The sequence below is a fragment of the Glandiceps talaboti genome, chromosome 6, assembly GCF_964340395.1.
Source record: "Glandiceps talaboti chromosome 6, keGlaTala1.1, whole genome shotgun sequence".
Taxonomy (NCBI): domain Eukaryota; kingdom Metazoa; phylum Hemichordata; class Enteropneusta; family Spengelidae; genus Glandiceps; species Glandiceps talaboti.
Genome location: NC_135554.1, coordinates 14,484,256 through 14,510,953, shown reverse-complemented (window position 1 = coordinate 14,510,953; position 26,698 = coordinate 14,484,256). Strand labels below are relative to the sequence as shown.

The 26,698-nt window shown below is 35.6% G+C and overlaps 2 protein-coding genes across 5 annotated transcripts in view; both read right to left on the bottom strand.

Annotated features, from left to right (window-relative positions):
- The window catches only part of LOC144436120 (uncharacterized), a 43,783-nt gene extending 39,481 nt beyond the window's left edge, over positions 1 to 4,302 (bottom strand). For all 4 annotated transcript variants that reach the window (XM_078124816.1, XM_078124817.1, XM_078124818.1 and 1 more), the window contains exons 1-3: positions 4,157 to 4,302; positions 3,993 to 4,033; positions 1,933 to 2,007 (exon numbers count right to left, since the gene is read on the bottom strand). In XM_078124816.1, the coding sequence (XP_077980942.1) occupies positions 1,933 to 2,007; positions 3,993 to 4,033; positions 4,157 to 4,231 (191 nt within the window). In that variant the 5' untranslated portion in view covers positions 4,232 to 4,302. The remainder of the gene's footprint in view (positions 1 to 1,932; positions 2,008 to 3,992; positions 4,034 to 4,156) is intronic.
- A 3,253-nt stretch (positions 4,303 to 7,555) lies between these two features.
- On the bottom strand, positions 7,556 to 24,081 carry LOC144436878 (DNA repair and recombination protein RAD54-like). The gene is made up of 22 exons (XM_078125739.1): positions 24,055 to 24,081; positions 22,929 to 22,994; positions 22,094 to 22,231; positions 21,535 to 21,595; positions 20,144 to 20,282; positions 19,688 to 19,707; positions 19,054 to 19,103; positions 18,304 to 18,381; positions 17,805 to 17,868; positions 17,299 to 17,351; positions 16,544 to 16,637; positions 15,760 to 15,884; positions 15,098 to 15,248; positions 14,864 to 14,970; positions 14,206 to 14,245; positions 13,899 to 13,931; positions 13,194 to 13,349; positions 12,944 to 13,054; positions 12,185 to 12,387; positions 11,520 to 11,699; positions 10,476 to 10,639; positions 7,556 to 7,754 (listed from the first exon to the last, which is right to left on the bottom strand). Exons 1-22 carry the CDS (start codon positions 24,079 to 24,081, stop codon positions 7,556 to 7,558), a joined length of 2,259 nt encoding a protein of 752 aa, XP_077981865.1.
- Positions 24,082 to 26,698: the final 2,617 nt, after the last annotated feature.

The window sequence follows — 26,698 nt, the reverse complement described above, 5'->3', positions numbered from 1 at the left end:
AGTCATTGCCATCTACAGCTAACCAACCAGTCATTGCCATCTACAGGTAACCAACCAGTCATTGCCATCTACAGGTAACAAACCAGTCATTGCCATCTACATCTAACCAACCAGTCATTGCCATCTACAGGTAACCAACCAGTCATTGCCATCTACAGCTAACCAACCAGTCATTGCCATCTACATCTAACCAACCAGTCATTGCCATCTACAGCTAATCAATTAATCATTGCCATCTACAGCTATCCAACCAGTCTCTGCCATCTACAGCTAACCAACCAATCATTGCCATCTACAGCTAACCAACCAGTCATTGCCATCTACGGCTAACCAACCAGTCATTACCATCTTCAGCTAACCAACCTGTCATTGCCATCTACAGCTAACCAACCAGTCATTGCCATCTACAGCTAACCAACCAGTCATTGCCATCTACAGCTAACCAACCAGTCTCTGCCATCTACAACTAACCAACCAGTCTTTACTATCTACAGCTAACCAACCCACCAATGTCATCTACAGATAACCAACCACTTTCTACCATCTACAACTAACCAACCAGTCTTTACTAGCTCCAGCTAGCCAACCAACAGTTTCCATCTACATCTATCCAACCAGTCATTACCATCTTCAGCTAACCAACCAGTCATTACCATCTACAGCTAACGAACCAGTCTTTTCAATCTATGACTAACCAACCACTGTTCATATCACCAGTAGTTAACTACACATCAGTAGTTGACAGGGTATGGAAATCAGAGTGTTCATACTATAACTACCAGTACCCGTAGTTGACTACACATCAAATCAGAGCATCCATACTACTAGTACCCGTAGCTGACTACACATCAAATCAGAGTGTCCATACTACCTGTAGTTGACTACACATCAAATCAGAGTGTTCATACTACCAGTAGGCGACTACACATCAAATCAGAGTGTTCATACTACCAGTAGGTGACTACACATCAAATCAGAGTGTTCACTACACATCAAATCAGAGTGTTCATACTACTCGTAGCTGACTACACATCAAATCAGAGTGTCCATACTACCCATAGCTGACTACACATCAAATCAGACTGTTCATGCTACCAGTAACTCACTACACATTAAATTACAGTGACCACACTACCAGTGGTTGACTCTACATCAAATCAGAGTGTTCATACTACCAGTAGCTCACTACACATTAAATTACAGTGATCACACTACCAATGCTTCACTACACATCAAATCAGAGTTCATATTACCAGTAGTTGGTCATATATTATATCATTGTACAGTCATGTATTACCAATACTGGAAAGTTCATTTATACTACGTTTAGCTGTTGATTGTAAAATAAACAATATTACAAATCTCTAATAGGCCACTGATCAACTTTCAAAAAGATTTCATCTTGTGGTTGTTCATAGTTATAAAGTTAGGTTATTTGTTCTATATATTGCTGTACATCTAAAACTACATGTAACGTGACTGTGGGTGTGAAGTGACATTTGAGACTGCACTGCTAACGTGACGTACTACAGTCATGGATTTTCTCAAAAACTCCCACACATTTCTCATATCTTGTGGTTTTGAGGTTTTCTTATAAATTATGAATCATTTGACATTCAAAGGATGAGACAATGAGATAATCCAACTGGATAGGTTACAAAACAGAATCAAAGAACAGTGGAATACCACCACAAACAAATAGCCTGGCTGTCTGTGTGTGTAGGCGTATGTAGCTATCATCAACAACATGTGTCTGAACAAACAAACAAACAAACAAGTAAGTGATCTGTGAATGAAACATCAGTATTGTCACTTTCACTACTACTAATTTTACTTCACCATACTGCTGTATGATTATTACTTTGTCAAAACACACCCACAACTACCTGGTGACTTTAACAGTAGAGGCAGTACAATTTAGACAGTGCTTACCTTTTCACATCATAATCATTAAGTACAAACTTTTCCATGGCAAACTTCAATTCTGGAATCTCCTCACACACCCACCTGTACACATAGCAACACAAACAAAAACAAAAACAAAACAAAGTTAAAGTTTAAACAGTTTTCTGACTCAGTTAGAAAAAAATATGCAAGGGGAATTCCCCCATTACTTCCCCATTTCATGACTTGTATTGTTGTCCTGACATGAACCCAGTCTGAGAATACAATGACCGACACACCTCAGAAGTAGGACTGTCACATACTTATTTAACTATTCCTGTAGAATTCATCTATTGAACAGTAAGGCAGTCATAACTACAAAACAGTATCTATAGAGACATGACAAACACAGTACTTTTCTATACTATTTACCAACTAAAGTATCGTAACCCTTACTGTTTTTTACAGGTAATTTTCAACAATTTGATTACAAAATCTACCACATTTACCAGGCTTCTGGCTGGAATCTTTTCTGTTCATATTTTGTAGTGTTCTAGTGTCCATAATATGCTAATTAAACATCTCTGTCTTGTTACCTTATTACCTGCCTATGCAGATCTGATTTTAGAGATTTTTTTAGATCAGTCAAGTGTAGCTGCCTGATTTATAGGAAGAATAATATTTACAGGTCACTGGTGACATTGTTGCCCTTATTTCAGTCATGCAGAAATACAGACAATGTGAGTACTTGGAGGCCCAGAATCATTATATTGGTGTGTTATACAATAATTTAATGAATGTATGAGAGTGAAGTGATAACAAACAGTAATGTTATACTGGTTTATTTGTTTGTTTCATACATGGTATAACAAAGTCCAATTTGACTTCATTGTAGTGTGTCTATGGCTATAGATAATACACTAAAACAAATTTTTGAACAATCTACATGAATTCTAGCAATGTCGAATTTGCAGTACAGCAAGAATTATCATCATGCCCTACAGAGAAACAGCACACAGTAAATAATAATGTGTGACATACTATAAGCTTAACTATATTTGACAATACCGTTCTATCAGAACAAGACTTCACATTAATTTTCTGTTATAATTTACACTCCCTCTGTTTAGTAGTACTGTTGATTTTTTTTAGAATAAAGAGCCATCCTGGCACAAAAGCCCTGCATCTAGTGTGTGTGTGTGTGTGTGTGTGTGTGTGTGTGGTGATATTTATGAATATTAATCACAAATGTGAATTGTTGGTAGAGTAGTGAAGTGTCTTATAGTAGCCTGAGTGTGTGACGGTTTTCATTCTATTCTAATCTCCATTTGACATCTGTACTGTGGTTATAATCAATATAAACTCTGAATACATTGCATTTCAATGAAAAACATTGTATGAAGTCCATTGTTATGTACAACTACATTCAAACAGGAACATAGTAAAATATGCTGCTGTCTAAATAACTGTAGTATGTAATGTTTGTACAACATACCCCATTGACAGCGAGCAAAGGATGCTATTTTACACTCTTTTGTTTGACATTTGCCACTCCCCCAAATATCCCCACCTCTGCTGTCATTATTTTCACAATACTACTAGTTTCACGCGTCATTGGCAATCTTTGAAAAATTACAGAACACTGATCGTGAGACAAATGAAACGTCCTTTGTATGAATATTAAGTGCAGGAATAAAACGGCCACGTCAAAAATACATTTCATTATTAGAATGTTAATTTGGCCAGCCATTTTATATCGCCTGTCAATTCTGGTAATATACTAAATTAATGGATACCGGGCTAGAACGATGCCTAATAAACTGCATTGTAAACAACACCGATCGCCCCCCGATACGGGGAACGAACGATCGAACACTTCATAAACACGACATTTGTACACGATCGATGCAATCTGATGATCAAAATGCGTCAATTAGCAAATGCAAATATGAGATGGGTCGGTATTTGAGGTCGCCATCTTTGAAATCAGCAACAAAAGACGCTTGAAATTGTAATGAGGGTGAACGGCGTGCCATTATTAGCATAAGGCCACGCCAAATTCAGACAGACAAGCTGACGATAGAAACGGACAATCTAACTGTGCTTACCGTATAGTATCCACGATTTCCAACGCTCCATCTCGATTGTCCTGAAACGTAAGACCCATGAAGAGAAATGTAACAATATGCAACGTAATGCATGTAAAAGAATACACTGGGAATGTAATGCAATGTTTTGTTTTGAGAGTACATCTTCATGAAAGGTGACAAACCTGAGCGGGTATCGGCCACGTATAAACCACCGGATCGGCACCAGCCGGGCTATGCAGCCTCAATTCTTTCGCCATCGTACTAAGTCCAGTCCACTTCCCACCAAATCATGCAAACATCGGAGCACAGAATGATCAAGATTGAGTCATTTTTGCTTATAAACTATCAGCTAAATTTAGATAGGAATTCCACATGTGAGTATACTTTCGTCAAAAGCTTATCCCACGAAGTCAGATCACGTGACACTCAAGACGACTGTGATTGGCTATCGCTATCGATAGATCAAAAGAGAGGTGGGACGAAGCCTTGACCGGCGTTCCCTGTCAGGTCATCCCGTTTCTACACATTATTTTACCATTGTCACTAGTATTTCATTCTCAGAAGCTATAAAATCTTTAATCCTACAAACTCCAATTGTTATCTAAGCAACCAGGTCGCATAATTTATAAGTTTTGCTAAGGCTAACGGAATCAGAGATAATTGTTTACTCTTGACAAAACACATCTTCGCATCATTACGTGGTTGCCATGGCAAAGGATTGTTTTTATGACATCATGACTCCTACACAGTCGTTATCACGTTCGCCGCCGATAATTTTTAACAATATCGTACACGGAATACCACAAGTCAGAATAACACTTTTGGGCTCCTTACAAAATGTGAAGTGTGAAACTGAGGGGGAAAACATAGTCGTAGTACACGTCTGCGGAAATAATAATGTGCGAAACGGCCTAGTTTACACGTACACCGTATTAACAGTAAAATTATGTTTATTTCCATTCATCCCTATATGACAATACAATTTGCATCCGTCTACATCAATATGAACAGGATTCTATAGATGTGAAACAACCCCCATGTTTTAAAAACCACGGTTTTCTTTCCTTAAAAGTTTATATTATTCGTCAGTTGTACATCAGTTTTTCGTTAATATAATTTGAAGACTTGTAATATAGTACAAAATAGTCAACAGAAGTGCACATACATGACACCATCGTCGCAAACCACGGCCTCTTTTACGCCACCGTCGAAACGTGCCGTACAGCTTTGTTATTTCGTAGCATGTGGGTTATACTTCCATGTTCAGGCGGAAGAAATAACATATCAGGTTTGCGAGAATGACATGACACCGAATTTGATAGTTCACTATATGTGGTTTTTTTTTTTGGCAATTCCCGTTTTCTCGCTTCTTGAGTATGTAGGACATTCTTTGAATTCAAAATAAATCTCCATACATCCAAAGTTTTTAGTCATTTTCTTTTTGTAAGTGGAATAGAATATTTTTCTACATCCAAAACACTATTTTATAACAGCTATCAAGTCACAAATATCAAGGAAAGGCTGAAATAGTAAACAGATAAGCTAAGAGAATACAACTTTGTATCATGGTTGGAAAGTGAAATTACATTTCATCTTGTCAAATCGTTCCACTAGAATATACAGGAATAACTCTACTACCAGGTATATAAGAAATACTATGATTAGGCTGCACACACATACACGCACATGCACACATACATACATACATACATACATACATACATACATACACACACACACATGCATGCATACATACACACACACATACACACATACATACATACACACATACATACATACATACATACACACACACATACATACATACATACATACATACATACATACATACATACATACATACAGATACATCACAAATGACTAAACCTTAGTTAATATTTCCAATCAATATCTTATTTATTCATCTGTCAATCAAATATCAACGATCAAACGATAGCATCTTTAATAGTGTAAACTGACATTTTGTAATGCACATACTAAAACAATGAAAATAAACAAATACAAAGTTATTGACAATCTGGGTCTTTGTAGTTTGGAATATGTTTGTTCCCAAATATTGGATATACATGCACCCTGGTAGATGCTTACCTCTTGAGTCTTCTTGAAATTTGAAATCAAAATTTGAAAAATTCAAAATACTTACGAGAAATCTGAACTGACGTTTTGACCTTTGACCTATATTTATCATCTTATGACCTTTGACACAACAATTCAAAATGTTGGACACATTAAACTGCTGATCTATTTCAGGATATTTTTGTAAAATTTGTGATAGGTTTACAAGGTTCACATAGCAAAGTTCTTCCTGATTGGTTATTAAAACAACACCTGGCCTCTACTGTCCGTATTCTAATTTGTTATAGTCATAGAATATCATTTAGTTCTCAGAGAAATCTTATGGTATAATTTTTAGTCGTACATGTACAAAGGAGTGCCCAACATGTCCTGCAGGGTACATTTAGTAGTCAGATTCCACCAAGTAAACTGTTTCAGCTTCAATTTTCTACTGATATCCAGTGGTCTAACAGACTACCACTTTAGAAATATTGTGGTCTAAATACAAAATTTAGTACTCCAATATTTTTCTCCACTGTCTATGGTCTATGTGCCTTAATAGACTTGCTCAAGTCTCCAGGCTTTTTTCATTCTTTATTTGAATAAAAAAAATTAAATACAAGTGTGTTCTTTTCTGTGAAACAGTGGCCTGAGTGAGAGATTGTGAACAGTTGGGTGAATGCCTTGGGAGACTACTAGTAACTGGAGAGAAAAAAAGGTTGATATTTTCTTTTACGAAACTGAAAATGAATAACAACTCAAAACTTTCGAAGAATGTTAGACTTAAAAAAAAAAAAATTCCAAAGGCACATGTGAGTCTAGCCCTGCCCTGAATATCGGTGATAAATTTCCATTAATTTTAGAAGTATTATTTGGGTTTGTTTCTTCTGGGAAGCTGATATGAACAGTTTGTATGAATGAATATAACAGCATTGTTCTGAGATTTTCCATCTCAAAGATCAAAGATGCAAAAGATAATATTGATGGTTTGTACTTCTGGACTCCGTCAAAGTCCACAATATTTACTATGTGTTAAAATCAAACACAAATACATGCTTGGATACATGTAGGGTTTATACTTTCCAGATTTCAAAGAGTTCATGTTTGTTGGTTGTTGGCAAGTTTTGATCCACACTTTTGACAAGTTGACACACTGTTCTGACGAGTTGGCCAGTACAAAGAATTTATGTACATTGGTACGTTCTGGTCCACACTGTTTTGATATTTTGGACAATAGGGACCTTGCAATCCAGACTGAGCATGCTCAAATGCAAAGGACTATGGGACTATCTGTAGTTATCGCAAAATCTAATCTGGAGCTATTGATAGAATAAACATCAGGCTCCAATGACTAGATTATTTGTGGTTACAAACAGTGTAACACAATTGTTTACAATACTTATGGATTCATATTTATCATCATATTTCCCATGATGCAACATTCGGAATATTCAAGGTGGCAGGCTTGGAAGGTCCCTATTCAAAGTTCACGTTTGTTGATGAGTTTAGACCGTTTTAATCTGTTGGTGAGAGTGATGGTGGAAGACAAATGACACATTATTATTGCAGCACGTCTTTAAGACTGGGTCTACAATTCCTTTCTTGTCAGCAGAGTGACGCCACATGGACAGATTACTGTTACAGTCACTGTCTTCGGGTGGAGCTCTTACTTCGATGTTGTTGACGCAGCGTCTACATTTAAACCTATGTATGAAACAAATAAGGAAATAAATCAAATGAACTCTGATTGCAATGTTAACACAGCATCTACATTCAAAGGCCCAGGTCAGATTAGGGTTAAAATAGTTGTCTGGTAGACTTAAAGAAACAGTTTATCCTGAACAAAAGAACACCTCTATGTATAAACGTTCATGGCTCTATTGTCACTGATAACATAGCACTAATGCAAGAGAACCATGGATTGAAACTCTGGCCTTTCAACTTATGTATGTACAAAATCAACGGACCTCTGACTGCCATGTTGACATAACATGTATATTCCGTATACAACAAGAGACAGATAAGAGTACAGCATGGTCTGAGTGCCATGTTGTCATAAAATACCACCATAACAATACCACATGTGATAATAGGTAAAGTAGCCAATGGTATTGGTGATGGCAAAATACCACCATAACAATACCATATGTGATAATAGGTAAAGTAGCCAATGGTATTGGTGATGGCAAAATACCACCATAACAATACCATCTGTGATAATAGGTAAAGTAGCCAATGGTATTGGTGATGGCAAAATACCACCATAACAATACCATATGTGATAATAGGTAAAGTAGCCAATGGTATTGGTGATGGCAAAATACCACCATAACAATACCACATGTGATAATAGGTAAAGTAGCCAATGGTATTGGTGATGGCAAAATACCACCATAACAATACCACATGTGATAATAGGTAAAGGAGCCAATGGTATTGGTGATGGCAAAATACCACCATAACAATACCACATGTGATAATAGGTAAAGTAGCCAATGGTATTGGTGATGGCAAAATACCACCATAACAATACCACATGTGATAATAGGTAAAGTAGCCAATGGTATTTGTAACTGCAAAATGCAAACTGGAATTACTGGTTAGTTCTGACAAAGTCATGGTGTAACTATGCATAAATAGAAATGTACATGTACATACATTAGACTTGCTTCATTGTGTTTTGCAATAGATAATACCCAAATCACTTTTTAATCAATCATTATGAGAAATTGCATAATGAAATCACAACCCATAATGTCTTGTGAACAGAAAGGCTAAAAGTGTCTTTCTCATTCACCACCTACATGTAACACAAAAAAATCCTACGTTGCTAAAAGTGATTTCATTCAAGAAATTGACTTTAATTAATGATGATGATAATACACCGCGAAGCTGTCTATTGTAAGCAAACACATATGTACTATTAAAGTAAATACAGTTCATTTCAGGCCAAGGCTAGGTAGGCAGTTCAGTCACGTTGTGCCAGGCTATCTGTTTTCCACATGACCTAGAAACCTTGAAATATTAATATATGTGCCACACACCCTTGACATGACAGGGCGCCCTCTAGAGGTGACATGTGCACATTGTATCTGAATACTATCACTATTATCATTTCCTCAACTAGCATTTTCAGGCCTCGAATGTAAGAAACAAAAAAATTATTATACAATGTCATTCTGTTCAGTTTCTATTCCCTACAAGCTGTCAATAAATATCAACAGAAAAGTTGAAGTTCTTCTGGGTTGGATGCTGTGTGGCAACTGACAGTACTAATATATATGTATAATCAATATAGAATTGTTGTCATCCTCATGTAGATAAAAACAAACTCAACCAGATTATTAACATGTGACACATTTTCACATACAAGTAAATTACCTAAATAACACAAAACAGTAGTCTGACTAATTAGCAGAGAAATGTTGATATATGTACCTGAAGAATTAAACAGACATATCCACTGCTTACTTTTTACTCAATCTGATTAAAATCTGATGTTAGATAGGCTGGTTTTCCTGTATTTACCTTTATTCCATCGTTATTGCATCTTTTACGTGAGTTTTTTTTTTCCTGGGCGAACGCCTTTCTAACATCTGACACAGTATATTTGGATTAATAGAAAGGCGTTTGCCCAGGGAAAAAAAAACTCACGTAAAAGACGCAATAACAATGGAATAAAGGTAAATACAGGAAAACCAGCCTATCTAACATCAGATTTTAATCAGATTGACTTTTTACTAAGCATGGTAACATTTGAATATTATGCTAAGTTCAGATTTATGGACACCATTCTATAGAGTTAAATAATTCTGAGGTCCTGTTATTTCTGCCATCATGTACATCACATTTTTTAAGCTGGCATCTCCTTGACGTGCAATCTTCAATATACGGGTTTTATGTCACTAATATTCCCTAAATCAATCTGTAAACAATGTTAGCTGTGTACATGTATGTGGTGTCTCTGAACGTAATCAATCTGTAAATGGTGTTAGCTGTGTACATGTATGTGGTGTCTCTGAACGTAATCAATCTGTAAACAGTATTTAGCTGTGTACATGTATGTGGTGTCTCTGAACGTAATCAATCTGTAAAGTGTTTAGCTGTGTACATGGTGTGCATGTCTCTGAACATAATCAATCTGTAAATGGTGTTAGTTGTGTACATGTATGTGGTGTCCCTAAACGTAATCTATCTGTAAACGGTGTTAGCTGTGTACACATATGTGGTGTCTCTGAACATAATCTATCTGTAAACGGTATTAGCTGTGTACATGTATGTGGTATCCCTAAACGTAATCAATCTGTAAACGGTATTAACTGTGTACAACAAATAAGACTAGAGTGTACACATAGACGTCATTAAACATTATCAGACTCTCTAGTTAAAATGATAAATTTACATATACTATAGTACTATACTTACTTATCATGGGTGTCACTCAATGTTGTTTCATTTAATGTAAATAATTCCCTCAGCTCTCCAAGTGAGAAGTGTCTCTCTACATTTTCTTCGTTGTCCACTACACAACTACTCAAAGCTTTCTTGTGAGCCTGTCTCTGAAATATCTTCTCTTCAATTGTTCCTGTCTGATAAAACAAATAAATAACACAATAATCGCAGTGCATTTCTTGTCAGATGAAATTTTCAAATCAGCAAAAAACGCTGAGTTTCAAATCTATGTCTATTACATTGCAAAATAGTGTAACCTGACAAAACATATCTTGAAATATCTTTGAGTTGGTTGGCCTCTGATGTATGGTCATTAACCATTCAAAGAATTTCAGTGAAGTTGTATCTCCATAGTAACAATGAATTCTGTAGAATTGCTATGGGTTCCAGCACTGTGATCTCCAAGGCATGAGAACCAGTGAGATCCAGGAATGTGACACAATGTCGACCAGTCACCACTATCATATCATAAGAAATACCCTAGGGGTTCCGGACTTCTCAGAATGTCAAAACATAGGTGTTCATTCCATGTTTTATACATTCTCAAATTTTCCTCATCTGTGTTACTTGTCAGTGCCTCAACTGGATGTTATGGCTACCAGATCCACAGATACTAAGTCTTTCCTACTCTAACACAGATGCAGATCCAAGTCAAATTTCCCACTAAATGTGTTGTTTCTCACAATATCTACTCTGTTACTATAACATATTTTTACTACACGTCATTTTACTCCATTATATTCTTCCTTCAAGGAAAAGATTTGGATGTATTTTTTGTGGGAAATAAAGAGTAGCCCTGAAATATGAGGATCACATTGTTTAAGCTTACTGCAGTTCATGGTGCGAGAATCTGAAATTTATATGGAGTATAAAATAATGACAAATATAAATGTATATTATTTGCAACTGCTACTGTGGAAATGGTCATGAAATACTACTAACTAAATTCAGTGACTTGGTTTTACAACAGCTGATAATATACTATACAAAAACTATGCATTATAATAATATACTCACTGAAAGTAATCTGTAAATGTAACATTGCTTCTTCTGTCCATCTCTCCAAACCCTGGCCATAGCTTGGTCATCATTGGCTGGATTCCAGTCAGGATCAAACATAACCAGTCTGTTAGCACCAATCAGATTCAAGCCACACCCACCAGCCTTGCTACTTAACATAAATATGAATTCAGGACTCTGTATGTAAAGCATACAAAGACAAACAAATATACAGGTATGTTCACATTTACAGATTAAGTCAGCCCAAGGTTCCCTAAACCCACTGGACAAAACAGGCTACTGGAAAGGCAATGTCCAATTAGGATCAGAATTCAGAGGAAGAAAAACAGTTAATTCTGAACATAAAGATGATCCACAGGAAAAAATGATTATATATCACTATGTAATCCTTTATGGTTCCACTAATGTGATAACCTGGGTTTACAAATATTGTGATTTTACATGTAAATATGACTTCATGACTGTGACTGTAATAAAACAAAACAAAAAATCATATAGATTGTAGTCTTGTGGAAGATCTTGGATTGCACTTCTGAAGGTCTATGACAAAGCTGCCAGACAACAGTATGTTCTGGACACTGTCCATGATGCCCAAGGAGTGCCATGTTGACCTTTGACCTAAGGGTCTAGAAGCTAGACTACGTAGATTGGTTTAGACTTACCGACGGGTTGTTAAATTTATCAACAATCTTAGCTCTCTTCTTGATGGACATCGTGCCATCTAATCTGACAAATAGATATCCTCTGTTTCTACAAAGCCTCTCAAAGATATCTAATGTCTGCGTATAGTTGGACACCAACACCACTTTATCACTAGTACTGGTTCTTGTCACAGCCAATATGTAGTCTAATACCTGCATTTTACCTGAAATATAATCATCATATTACATCCAATGTGTCTGTGTAGAATATTGGACAACAGTCTGCGTTTAGCTCTTCAGATGTTCAATATCATAGACATGTGAACAAGCAAACAAAGATGTAAGAGACAAGAGTGGTTCCCAGTGAACTATTTCTATGATCTTCCAAAGATTAATATCTCATTACTTACTTCATCATTATCAATTTCTTATTTTCTGGTGGAAGCTTGGTTTATTAATTCTTAAGACATACATATATACATGCAGGCAGGCAGACATACAGACAAGCAGACAGACACATAAGCAGGCAGACAGCCAGACAGACAGAGACAGCCAGAGAGGCAGGCAGACACACACACACACACACACACACACACACACACACACACACACACACACACACACACACACACACAGAGACAGACAGACAGACAGACAGACAGACAGAGTCACAGACAGACAGACAGAGTCACAGACAGACAGACAGACAGACAGACAGACAGACAGACAGACAGACAGATATGCATCTACACATGTAGTGAAAATAAATCTTATTTTTACCTGACAGTTCCGGCTGGACACGTTTCATGTCAAAGTTTTCAGGAAACAAGTCCAATGCTCCTTCAAAACCTTCCTCTCCTTGTAGACATTTATCATAAAGTAAAGATGGATCTGAAGACAAAGTAACAACATTTATCAAAGAGTAGAAACAGTTGTCACAGAGTCTTTAGTTGGGTAAAACTTAAAAAGCAATACTGTAACCACTTACAATTGTACAGTTGAGTACATTGTACTAGCAATAGGTACTTACGATTGCACAGTTTCTTGAGTTGGGTGATAGATGACAGTGATGACATACTGACTTCACCTCTTTTTGTCATCTGACAGTCAGCTGCTTTGGAAGAGACAAACTTCTTGTAAAGTTCACTTTGAAGTGTTGTCAGTTTACAGCATACAACCTGTTCAACTGTACAGATGAAAAGATTGGTTAGACAATGAGACAGAGTCACAGATGACAAATTATAAGTAGTAATACAATGGGGTGTAGCACAGTACCATCAAAATGTGACTTATTCCATTCTAAGTATATTCCATGAAATGTCTTTGACATTAGATATAACACTCATCACATAAAGTAAACAAATTACTTACAGTATCTTGATTAAATGCTAGAAGTGTTCACTCTTTGCTTTTCTTTATTTACCTTTGACTGGTAGGTACTTGGATAGAATTGATGCAATATCAGCAATGATACAAATTGTGCCAATGGCACTGTAGTACAACTGATGAATCCCAAATCATACTTACTTTTGACTGGAAGGTACCTGGATAGAATTTATGCTATATTAGCAATGATACTAATTGTGCCAATGTCACTGTAGTACAACTGATGAATCTCAAATCATACTTACTTTTGACTGGAAGGTACCTGGATAGAATTTATGCTATATTAGCAATGATACAAATTGTGCCAATGGCACTGTAGTACAACTGATGAATTTCAAATCGTACTTACTTTTGACTGGTAGGTACTTGGATAGAATTGATGCTGTAAAACAAAAATATCAGAATTGAGTAAAATATCAAGGTGTGTGCACTTTTCATATGAATGGAAGTTATGGCCATAAAGTTGATCCCACAAAAAGGGGAAAAAAGTAGATAACCAGGACCAGAATTTGTAGAATAAATCTGATTAATGGATATTCTTGGTCCAAATGAGTGATTTTCAATTCTTTCTTATAATATACTGATTAGTACTGATAATATTGATAGGATGCTTAACGACTAACAAAGCACAATAAAGATCAAATGTGCAGACTAACCTGTTCGCCTTATGATGCATTTATTGACTACTGCAGCCAGCTGGAAAGTAACAAGACATAGTGTTACTGCCCTCAACTTGTGAGAAGAGTTTTCAGATCAAGCATGGTTTCAAGTGATGAACTATAATCCATGTACATTTTGAGTGATCAAATGATCAAAATATGCATTTCACTCAATGGTTTTATATTCATTAAAGTTTTGATGAAATAAATGTTGTGATGAGTTTGTTTGTTGGTGTAACATGAGTGTCAGTAATGAGAAATAATATAGCTAGACCTACTTTGCATACATGTATATACATAAATACATATATGTACACACACATGCACACATACACAGACACACTGACTGACAGACAGACAGACAGACAGACACACATACAGACAGAGACAGACATAGAGACAGAGACAGAGACAGATGCATGAACACTTACACACACATGCATGCATGCACAATACACATACACACACAACATACATGCACACAGACATACACACAGACAGACAGACAAACACACATAGACACACAGACAGACATGCACACATACACATACATACATACATATACACACATGCACGCACATGCACACACACACACACACACACACACACACACACACACACACACACACACACACACACACACACACACACATACCTCTTGTAATTTTTCTTGCCCTTTTTCTTTGTCCCTATCAGTGGCATCTGCATCCCTTCCTCTCAATATTGGGTTTTCAAATTTACGTTTGAATTCCTGAGCTGTACCTGGTGAACCGTGAACATATCCAAAAGTTAGTCCAAAAACGTGAGTATTTCTAAAATATCTCAATAAATATCTGTGTAACATAAGATCAATATACCACCACTACAGTGATTCTTGACTTTGACTTACCAAGTATTCCTGTGTTGACAAAGTGAACTAAACTGAAATATTCCAATAAATCATTCTGTATGGGTGTTCCTGATAGTAGAACTCGTCTCTTGGAATTCAAACCACTAAGAGCTTGATAGGTCTGATTCTCAGAATTCTTTAACCTATGACCCTGGGAAAAGAAATCAACATCAAAGAGGGTACTTTGGAGAAAAATACTTGTTGGAAAATACATGTTCTTGTTTTGTAATTCCTTTTTTTCTTCACAAAATGCAACTAAAAACTATTTGTTTTCATGGTAGTATGAGATTCAGAATAATTCCTGGAACATTCTCAAATATAAGAATAAAATGAACCTGAATATGAAGATAGTCTAATAGTCAATAAAAAATAGGTCAAATTAATTATGCTTAATCCCGGACTACACATAAAATAGCATGAACAATAGAAAAATAATAATAAATACTACAATATACAACTAACGAGAACACAGAAATGGAAAAATAATAACAAAAACTACAATATACGACACAGAGGAATATAGAAATAGAAAATAAGGTGTAAATGCAAAAATACAAAATAATTCAAATATGGCAGTCAGTGAATGGTATGGATAAACTGGTGCAAGGCACCTTTAGTAATGTCAAAAGAACTTGTTTATTGAAATGTGGGATGGCACTTACCTCATCACAAATAACCAACCCTACACTACCTCTGTGTAAGACTGCAGAATGTAGTCGAAATGTTTCGTATGAAATAATCAATATAGGATGTGGGATGCGACTTCCACGCTGATTCATAAACATAACTGTATTAAGAATAGAAGAGAATACCATAAACACAACCAAGTATCATACACCATGGAATACATGTACTAAAGTTATAAGTTTATGTCTGGATGGATTCCTGATAACAACAAACCAAATGTACTACTCCTAACTCCATAACATTGTCAAGTTTGGAATGATGACATAACTTAGTACCTGTGGATTGGCAGACACACCTTTATTGCCAATAATATAACCTACTAGATATTACACCCATAACTTAGTACCTGTGGATTGGCAGACACACCTTCATTGCCAATAATATAACCTACTAGATATTATGCCCATAACAATTCAAAATGTTTAGCAAATGATCTTTGAATTAGTAAGAGTAATTTATTCAAGCAATAAACCACCCCCTGGGGTTGGTATACCAAGAGGTTTTGACCAGTGAACGGAAAATATGCTGGAGTGATAGCGAGAAAATCTTCATCTGACAATTCGCAGAGTTCACTATCACTGCAGACTACAACATCTGGAGTTGACAACAAAGTGAACTCCAAGTAGTATATATAAACATCACAACTTGGATGTATGCCAACTGTTCATATATCATTATTTTAGGCCAGTTAGTTTCATCTCAAGACCAATCAGATCACTCAATTTACACCATCAATATACCGGTATAGTCTGAACTTACCCAGGTTTCTGTCAATGTCACTCTTTGATCCCGAGTCAATGGCAAGTGGAGTAATTCTAGCTCCTAACCATTTATTGACTTCATTGTACCAGTTCTGAGAGTAGAGGAGTTAGACAAAATAAATATTGCAGTGTGTTTACTATTAGCTGTGTAATCTCTATTCTATTGTCAAACTCCTAACATTAACAAAATCACATCGTTATTGAAGTGATTCACTTGTGACAAATGTTGTGTTTGGCCTCCTTTACTCAATCTGATTAAAATCTGATGTAAAGAACTTGGCACAATTTCTTTATTTACCACTGATTCCTACTTTTATTGTTGTTTGATCTTTTCTGTTCTGTGAGTTAGTACATTGTTCCTACATCTGACACAATATCATGGGAATTCACATCTAATCTCATATATATGCATGTGTTAGCCAATTAGTATCGGTCTTACAATATAAGAAATTCATGTAAATGAATTGTAAAGTAAATATAGAGTAAGTGGTTACAAAAAATTCTGTAATTCATACAATTCAGCTGAATATATCTCTCCAGCCATATACCCGGTACTGACTGGAGGGCGCCATTTCTATAGCTTTGTCTATTTCTGAGTCTCCAGCCACAGACTCACCTTTACTAGACTGGAGGGGGGCCACTACTATAGCCTTGTCTATTTCTGAGTCTCCAGCCACATACTCACATTAACTAGACTGGAGGGGGCCACTACTATAGCCTTGTCTATTTCTGAGTCTCCAGCCACATACTCACCTTTACTAGACTGGAGGGGGCCACTACTATAGATTTGTCTATTTCTGGTTTACCTACAAATCAATATTATACAACACTATGATTAGAAATGTACATTTACATCTGAAGAGTAAATCAGAATTACCATGACAACGAAACAGTGTATATGAAATCAATGGTTTCTATAGCAACCAAATGTACATTATACTTTATGTCAATTTCCAACAACCTGTGTTGTGTCTACTGAATGAAGAAAATACAACAAGTAACTTGTATTTTACCTCACCATAATCATACACCATATCCTTCATGTAGGATCTATGCCTGTCTCCAATTAATGAACTTTGTACTTGAACACTACACAATTAAAACTTACGTCTTTTCAGTGTACAAAGATACAAGCTTGATGAATCTTTCAATTAACTGTAAATAAAGCTACAATTCTATCACGCTAATACGTATTACCATAGCAACATGTCACCATAGCAACTCATTACTACAATAATACAATTGACATTGACACATACCTTCAGGACTCTGGCGTAGTAAAGTCCACATCAATGTAATACACTGTAAAGTCTTGCCTAAACCCTATATACAGATAGAAATTGACAAGAATGACAACACTGGCATATAGACAAACATGTTTTGAATGTCTCAAATCAAAATGTCTACTAACACAGTCAAAAAAATTTTTCACTGACATCTCGTCAGCTCTGTCAGGGGTGTACTACAATGGTCTTTTCTCACGTGTCCTTGGAAGAGATGTGTGAAATGAGCTAGAGTGGTACAGCTGGGGTTTCGATGTTGGCATCACAATTTAGATTTGGCCTTCTCTGATGGATATTTATTTATGTTTTGGATTTGGATGATACGATATGATTGATAGGTATATGTCAGAAAACATATGTCACTATTTTCAAAAAGAAATGCAACTTTTCCATCCATTAAAAATTGTTTGAAGCTGCCTTGTGATATATTTGTGAACAAAAAGAAGTAAAACTAAGGCCATTTCTTTGTACATACCATTTCATCAGCCATAATACAGCCATAACTATCTTCTATCTTCCTACCAGTGACACAGTCCCACAGAAACTTAACACCCTATGAAGTGAACCAACAACCATGGTCAGTCTAGTCTACATACATACATACATACATACATACATACATACATACATACATACATACATACATACATATATACATACATACATACATACACACGCCAACAACCATGGTCAGTCTAGTCTATATACAAACTTAACACCCTATCATAGTATGAATTGTACTACCGATAACAACCATGGTCTGTCTAGTCTATATACATATATGTACATACAAACTTAACACCCTATCAAGTGTACCAACAACCATGGTCAGTCTAGTCTATATACAAACTTAACACCCTATCATAGTATGAATTGTACTAACAACCATGGTCAGTCCAGTCTATATACATATGTACATACAAACTTAACACCAACAGCAATAGTCAGTAAATCCATAACCATTTTACAATCACCTCTACAATATATGAACAATATATCAACTAATATTTCTTAATTCTCGTAAAAAAAAACCATGAGCTTTTGTTAAATTTTCAATATTTCAAGAATTAGTGGTAAGTATGTGTAATAACATTTTCATAAATGCACTCTGGTTTGTTGGTATGGCAGAGAGTGTTTATTCTGTACAAAGTATGTAAACAAACACAAAACAAAATTCTGAAACAAGTTGGAACACTGTATTTCGACAACTTCAGCATGCACATACCTCTCTCTGATGTGGACGGAGAACTTTAGACAATATCGGATCAACAACAACTGGATGAAGGAGAAAATATTGGGTAAGAATCATATATGAATGCTTACAATCTTAGTCAAGCATTCTGAATGATGCCATTCACTATATTTCAGATGTTATGTGCAGTTACATCAATATTTTTTTGTGGTGATTGGAAATCTGTTTTAAAAAAAACACTTTCAAACTCAAAACCAACCAACATAAATTTTAAATTACAACAATGTTCAAGATAACACAAATTGTATTGCTATAGACCCCAAAATAACACAAAACAGAAGATATTAATTTTTTTATAAATCTAAGTCTATTAGTACGGGTTAATAAACAGACTGAAAAAATAAACTGTAAATATAATGAAAAAAAAGTATGCATTGATTTCAGAACGTTATGTATTTTATGAAATTTTAGATTTCAGTGATATTACCCATTTTTGGCAATTTCTAACTGTTTAGGAAATATGGTGATCGTCTTTTTTCTTTTCATATTTGAATTCATTGCTATATATTCTATGTACTGGCAAATGTTTGTTTGGCTTCTATGGTTAGAATGAATGAATGAAACTAACAGACCTCATTTAAAGCTTAATAAAGAGATTGATACGTACCATGCAATGGCTGTTTTTCTCTGGAATTCAAGATAAACAATACTGATGGTTATACATAATATCATGTTATTTAAAAGTATGACTCGTAATCATCATTGACATTATTACACCATTGCTTTGATGTACTACTTGCACTGATTTCAGTATTGATATCCCTGTTTATTCCATTATATCTCACAAGTAGTCAGACGTGTGTGTGTGTAGTGTTAGTGTATTTTCAGCATAAGAAACATGTCTACATGAACCATACATAATGTTGATAATTTAACACATTCCATCACAATACACTGCCCAGCTCATGACAGCAGATAAGACACGTTGGCAATATAGAATCATGACTCGTTTATTACTTCTGAGTTGTTGGTGGGCAGATACACTGGGTGGCAATACAGAAACAGTACTTACTGAGTTGTCGGTGGGCAGATAACAGGTAGGCAATATAGAACCAGCACTTACTTGTCAATACTGAGTTGTTGGTGGGCAGATAAAACTGGTGGGTGAAATAAAACAAGAGCACCTTCTTCATCAGGATCATGCAGTGCCTGTCTTGTTCCTTGACGTCGAATTCCCAATCCTCTGTTACCAGATACAGGACCTATACACAAACATATACATGATTCTGTTACAAGATACAGGACTTACATATAATTTTTCGATCAGACAACCACAATATATTCACTGAAAATTGTTAAAATGCCAACAATTAGACATTGTCAAGATAGAGGACCTACACACAAACATATACAGGATTCTGTTACAGGATACAGGACCTGTTACAAACTGTTACAAACATATACAGGATTCCAGTATCAGACACAGGACTTGTATACAAACATATACAGGATTCTGTTACAAGATACATTATTTATATACAAACATATACATGATTCCAGTATCAGATACAGGACTTGTATACAAACATATACATGATTCCAGTATCAGACACATGACTTGTATACAAACATTTACAGGATTCTGTTACAAGATACATTATTTATATTTATATTATAGCATTACCAATTCCAGTGAATTTTGTGACGTCATCGCTGTACATTATTACTGATAATATTATAGCATTACCAATTCCAGTGAATTTTGTGACGTCATCGCTGTACATTATTACTGATAATGTACTCCGTTATTGGGCATCGCGGCCCCAGAACGAGCATAACAATACAGGCTTATTTGTTCTGTTTCTTCATACGACTAGGTATTTTCGAAATGTATGTTGTTACTTATGATTGTCATTTCCACTGTTTCAAAATACAACGCATTCATGAAACAAATTTGTGTTCACAGCAGTTCATTGAAGTGTATATGTGTGTGTACGTGTACGTACGTGTGTCATATTCAGCTTCCGGCCGAACATGGCAGACAAGGTTCAGCGCTGTGTATATTATACGCTGTTTTGTATTTCTCGGTCTACAAATTCACTGGAATTGGCAAAACTATAAAATAATAACAATAATGTATGCCCTCCCAGTCCATAATGGACTCAAGCAAACTTTGCACTCCATAATGGGCTCGGCTGTCGCCTCGCCCATTATGTCGTTCAAAGTTTGCTTTCGTCCATTATGGGCTGGGAGGGCGTACATTATTGTTTAAACAAACATATACATGATTCCAGTATCAGATACAGGACCTATATACAAACATATACAGGATTCTGTTACAAGATACATTACTTATATACAAACATACACAGGATTCTGTTACAGGATACAGGACTTATAGTAAACATATACAGGATTCCAGTATCAGATACAAGACGTCACAAACATATACAGGATGGACAAGTGAAAGACATATCTCTTACAGGCATGCCAGGTACAACTGAGTTCACATACCTTTATAGTTGGGGATAGGCACTTTAAATGGCTTTGATAGGATCTTCCTTATCAAATCTTCCTGCATGAAAGAACATAGAATTATTTTACTCTCTTTTCATAATAAAAATGTTAGTCTAAGTATGCATTTTACAACTGAGAAAGCTTGCTGGCAGGTTTAATAAATGTTGGTATATAATATATGTACTCATATCCAAAATTTAAGATTATATATCTAGTTTATATTAGTTTAGATAGTGCCGTCTATCAAAACAGTTTTGTTACACTTGCAGGTCAAAAAAGTGGGTTTTGTAAGTCCCTAGGAACATCCAATACAAGAAATTGCTGTGTGTAATGACACATCAAATTGGCTAAGAAGGTGCATTGGTAGTAAATGAACATTGGGGCAGGCTATATAACTAACAGTAGTAAGTATATAGATGACTGAGTATGTGTTGTGCCACTATTGGTCTATGTTAAGATTATCACTATGTGCAAACTGTGTGAATATATTGCATATATAAATGTGTATTCCACACAGACGAAGACTTAGCACTAATTAATTTATAATTCAACTTACATGTGAGGACTTTGATGCATCATCGTTAGCATTGCTAATTGGATAGAGGGGTTTCCTGTATGGAGAAAGTAAATCACTGCCTGACGAATCACTTCGCTTTACTTTCTTTGTTGTTGTTGTTGTTGTTGTTGTTGTACTCTGAAAGAGAAACAGCATGGACTAATTAACAATTAATTGTTTATAGTACATGCCTGAAACATTTCAAATTGGAAGGCTTTCTACCAAATGTGTCATCCATTTGCAATAAATTTCTTTGGTAACCTTATACGGTAAAGATGAAGCACTTGTGAAGAACAGGTAAATCTTAAAGTCCCAACTCAGAATAAGATTAAAGCAGTTGTCTAGCAGATCTATATTCCTTTCCAAACTTTGCCATGGTGGTGCTCTACTTCCTGTCTGTGTGTACCTTGGGGGGTATACATGGTATAGGTTACTTTGTTAATCACATACCACTGTTGCTTTCCTCGATGTCTGAACAATACAAAAATCATCCCTGATTTACACTTCTGCAGAATACCAAGGGACAAAGCTCTTAAGAAACAGTACTATGGTTCCACTGATAAGACAACATGATTGTGAGAACATGTGATTGAATCCTTAGCCTTAAATACTAGCATTCATCTAAAGTTGAAATACAGGATTGCTTCCACACAGAATTTGTATTTTAAATGGGTGGATGCAAGCAAATAATTACTGTATGTTAACAGTTTTGTTCACTGTCAACAATATACATATGATAAAACATTTTATAATTTAGTAATCAAGAATTTTGGGAAATCCTTGTTGATCTGTTTACCTCTTTATGAGCCCCATTACAGTAAGACTTTGATGTAACACTGGCATCACTTCCATGTTTTCTCTTTGTAGCCAAGGCTAACTGACTTGGTGCATGACTGCGTCTCTATTGTAAAGACAAAAGGTAAGGTAATATTTGTGATGTAGAGGGCGCCATCACTACAGCACCTCTGTTGTATTTTGAGACACTCACGTAGTACAACTCTTGTGAATGTGAAAGTACATCTATACTATAGAGTAGTGAATTTTTCAGTTATTCAGACAAGTATTTAGTTGATCTATCTTTCCTTCTCAACTAAATGCAAATGGCACAATTCCAACAATAGTTGGCACTAACTTGGCAGACACTTTACAACCATTACTTCACACACCTGCCATGTGACTTTTGATAATTTGTGATGTATTTTGATATATTTTCACCTTGTTCATGTTGTACACATTTCTATCATCTAAAAGCTACTTCACTGTGATTTATGAACTCAAAAGCTAAAGGAAAGTTCAATGTACTGACACATAACAAGAATTTGATCATAAACTTGTTTCAAGCTTCATCCTTCATACAATCACTTGAGATGTACAAATAACCCTGAAAAGGTGTAACATGAACAAGTTTAATGTCAATGACATGACAAGTTAGTAAGAACTAAGTTATGTATGTATATGTAATATGCAGATTGACATCATCAGTGATTGATGATTAACATGTCTTCCTGCTTCATTGGATTATTAATATTCATGAGCTATATTCACTATACATCAGTCACAAAACTCACACCATTTCTAAGCACATATCACTCCATATATGTCATGCTAAAAAGTGGTGCATGCCAATGATTCCCGTCTGTAACATTTGGGAAAGATTTAAAAAAGATCATGTGAACAAGAGTTCTATGCAACTATATTTCTGTGGAAAATTAGCTGGGTCACAACATGGATATGTGGTCTCCGTAGGTCTAGAAGCTAGCAGTAGACTCATAGAGAGACAGAGAGATTGGAGAAAACCGAGTCTAGATAGCTTCTAGACTATGGAGGTATAAAGTCTTGTCTTATACCAACATAGTCCTGCTTCCATGACGGTGCACGAGTCTGTATTACTGACTTGGAGGGGGAGGGACAATTGTCAGAATCGAGTCCCGAATTCCTCCGTATGCAAGCAGGACTAATACCAACACGGTCTTAGCTAATGCCTCCATGATAATCATGTGGTACCTGACATCACAGGCACTCGAATCAATCTGTATGATTTGGGGAGGACTCTTATTCACTATACATTTTTAAAAATCATACACATTGATTCGAGTGCCTGTGCCTGACAGTCAGTAACTTGTTTGCTGTTCTGTAGTATTAAAATCGTGTAAACAAAATGTAAAAGTTATAGGATTATAAATACAGCCATTTATAAATGCTAACTTCTGGATCCAGGACTGTTCAACAATATAATCACAAGTAGTCTAGTTACCCTTATACCTCCATGCTGTTACAGTATCGTTACTATTTACACCTCCCCTCACTCTCAGACCACTAAAAATACTGAACATTAGAAACCACGTTGGCATCCAGACTAAATCACAAACGGTGGCGGCGGTACATGTACTGTGTTTTTCGAGAGTTCCCTCTGCTCAGTGGTCTAGTCCCATTTGCAAACTGAGCATTACTAGGACCTATTATGACTGCTGTCCCTTCACTCAGTCGGAAATGAAGTGACAGAGTTGGATTGAGTCCTGATCCTTGTACTCGTGGTAGTCCGTCTGCAAACAGCATTGCTTGCACTGCACTGGGAAGAAGACTCCGATCGAGTGCATACCGAGGTGTACCATACACTGTTTTATGACGAAACTCACCATTCTTTGAAAATCAAATCCACTTCTCCTTAGATCAATGAATTACTTTTTGAAGATGAATTCATAGTTATCCGGTTCAAGGCATTGTTAATGTAATGTGTAGACAGATAGAAGGAATGAGAATATATTGTTTGAAATTTCCGCCATTTTGAATATGCAGACTTTCTCGTTAGATTGTTTGTGGTCATTTCTCCAGTGAATGAAACTCGGGCAATAGTTTATAGAATAGTGGTCTGAGTTTCGATTATCTAGCATTGAGCCTGGAAATTTTAAACAAAATGATATGTACAGGGGACTGTGACAGTCCCCTGTACATATCATTTTGTTTATAATTTCCAGGCTCAATGCTAGATAATTTAAACAAAATGAAAGAAGAATATGGAATTTCAAACATTAACAATACCACAATCACTTTTTAACATTTGTAGAGACATATTACTAAGAAATGACCCAAAGACAATGATAGACAAGACTCAAAGCTCAGAACTTACAAATTGTTACACAATAATTACATGTAAGATACAAACAGCTAATTATCTTCAAATTATGCACAACAGAGATGAAGTTAGTTTAATTTCACAAATTAGATTGAGCTCACATGATCTACAAATTGAAATTGGAAAACATGAAAGACCAAAAATAGAGATAGAAAACAGATTATGAAACAAAATATCATAGAAGATGAAACACACATGCAACATGCAATAACCATAACATTGAGAGACAACAAATGTATACCAGACTAAGTGCAATCAGTGCATGGTGGTCTAGCCAATTTCAAAGAACTAGATAATGAAACAAATTTTATTACTCTTTTAACTTTCATAAAATCAGCACTTATCAAGAGGAAAGACATTTTATAGAGAAAAACGTTAACATTTATCTAACCTAATGTTGTATAACATTTTCTTTGTTAAATATTATTACTCTAGTTGATATATTTACTAGATTGTTTTAGCACCAAACACTTTGCAGAAATTCCATTTTGAAGAAATATAGTTTTCTTAACGGATGCAATAAAGATTATATTCTATTCTGTTCTATTCTATTCTATTCTATTCTATTCTATTCTATTCTATTCTATTCTATTCCATTCTATTCTATTCCGTTCCATTCCGTTCCATTTTATTCTATTCTATTTTATTCTATTCTATTCTATTCTATTCTATTCTATTCTGTTCTGTTCTGTTCTGTTCTGTTCTGTTCCGCTCCGCTCCGCTCCGCTCCATTCCATCCAATTCCATTCCATTCCATTCCATACTATTCTATTCTATTCTATTCTATTCTATTCTATTCTATTCTATTCTATTCTATTCTATTCTATTCTATTCTATTCTATTCTATTCTATTCTATTCTATTCTATTCTATTCTATTCTCTTCTGTTCTGTTCTGTTCTGTTCTGTTCTGTTCCGCTCCGCTCCATTCCATTCCATTCCATTCCATTCCATTCCATTCCATTCTATTCTATTCTATTCTATTCTATTCTATTCTATTCTATAGGGCTAGCAGGGAGTGTGGTTTCGAGAACATATCGCTATATAGTAAGCCCGTCCTATATAATTCTTCTCAAAGGTTTTATTTCTCAATATTTGTCCATCAAATTTTTCCAGTTCGACTTAATTTCGTGTCATCGGTACTGCTACTCGGCCAAGCAAGTAGGGGACTAGAGAGAAGTTACAGGGGTGGTGTTTATAGGGGTGGCGGGTCACTATTTTTCGCGAATGGGTTTAGACTAGGTCAATATTTTTTTGTATTCTCGTTCTTTTAGTTTTTGTATGAACATGTTTTAGCAAGAGAGTCATAGTTGTTGTTGTTGTTGTTGTTGTTGTTGTTGTTGTTGTTGTTGTTACAGGTTCTTGTTTGAGTATATTATTGTCTCACCCTTTTCTAGGACAGAAATGGTCCTTATTATCTTTAACATGGTACATGGGTTATGTCGTACGAATATTCGTACTCAAATTGTCAACT

What these genes read in the sequence shown, in the direction of transcription:
- LOC144436878 (XM_078125739.1), bottom strand. Translation starts at nt 24,081, where the DNA reads ATGGAGGCATTAGCTAAGACCGTGTTG. An exon ending in AACATGGAAGTGATGCCAGT is followed by an intron (nt 22,232 to 22,928) that starts GTTACATCAAAG and finishes TTTCTCTTTCAG; the next exon opens with AGTACAACAACAACAACAAC. An exon ending in ACATTTACAGATTACTTTCA is followed by an intron (nt 10,640 to 11,519) that starts GTGAGTATATTA and finishes TTGTTTTATCAG; the next exon opens with ACAGGAACAATTGAAGAGAA.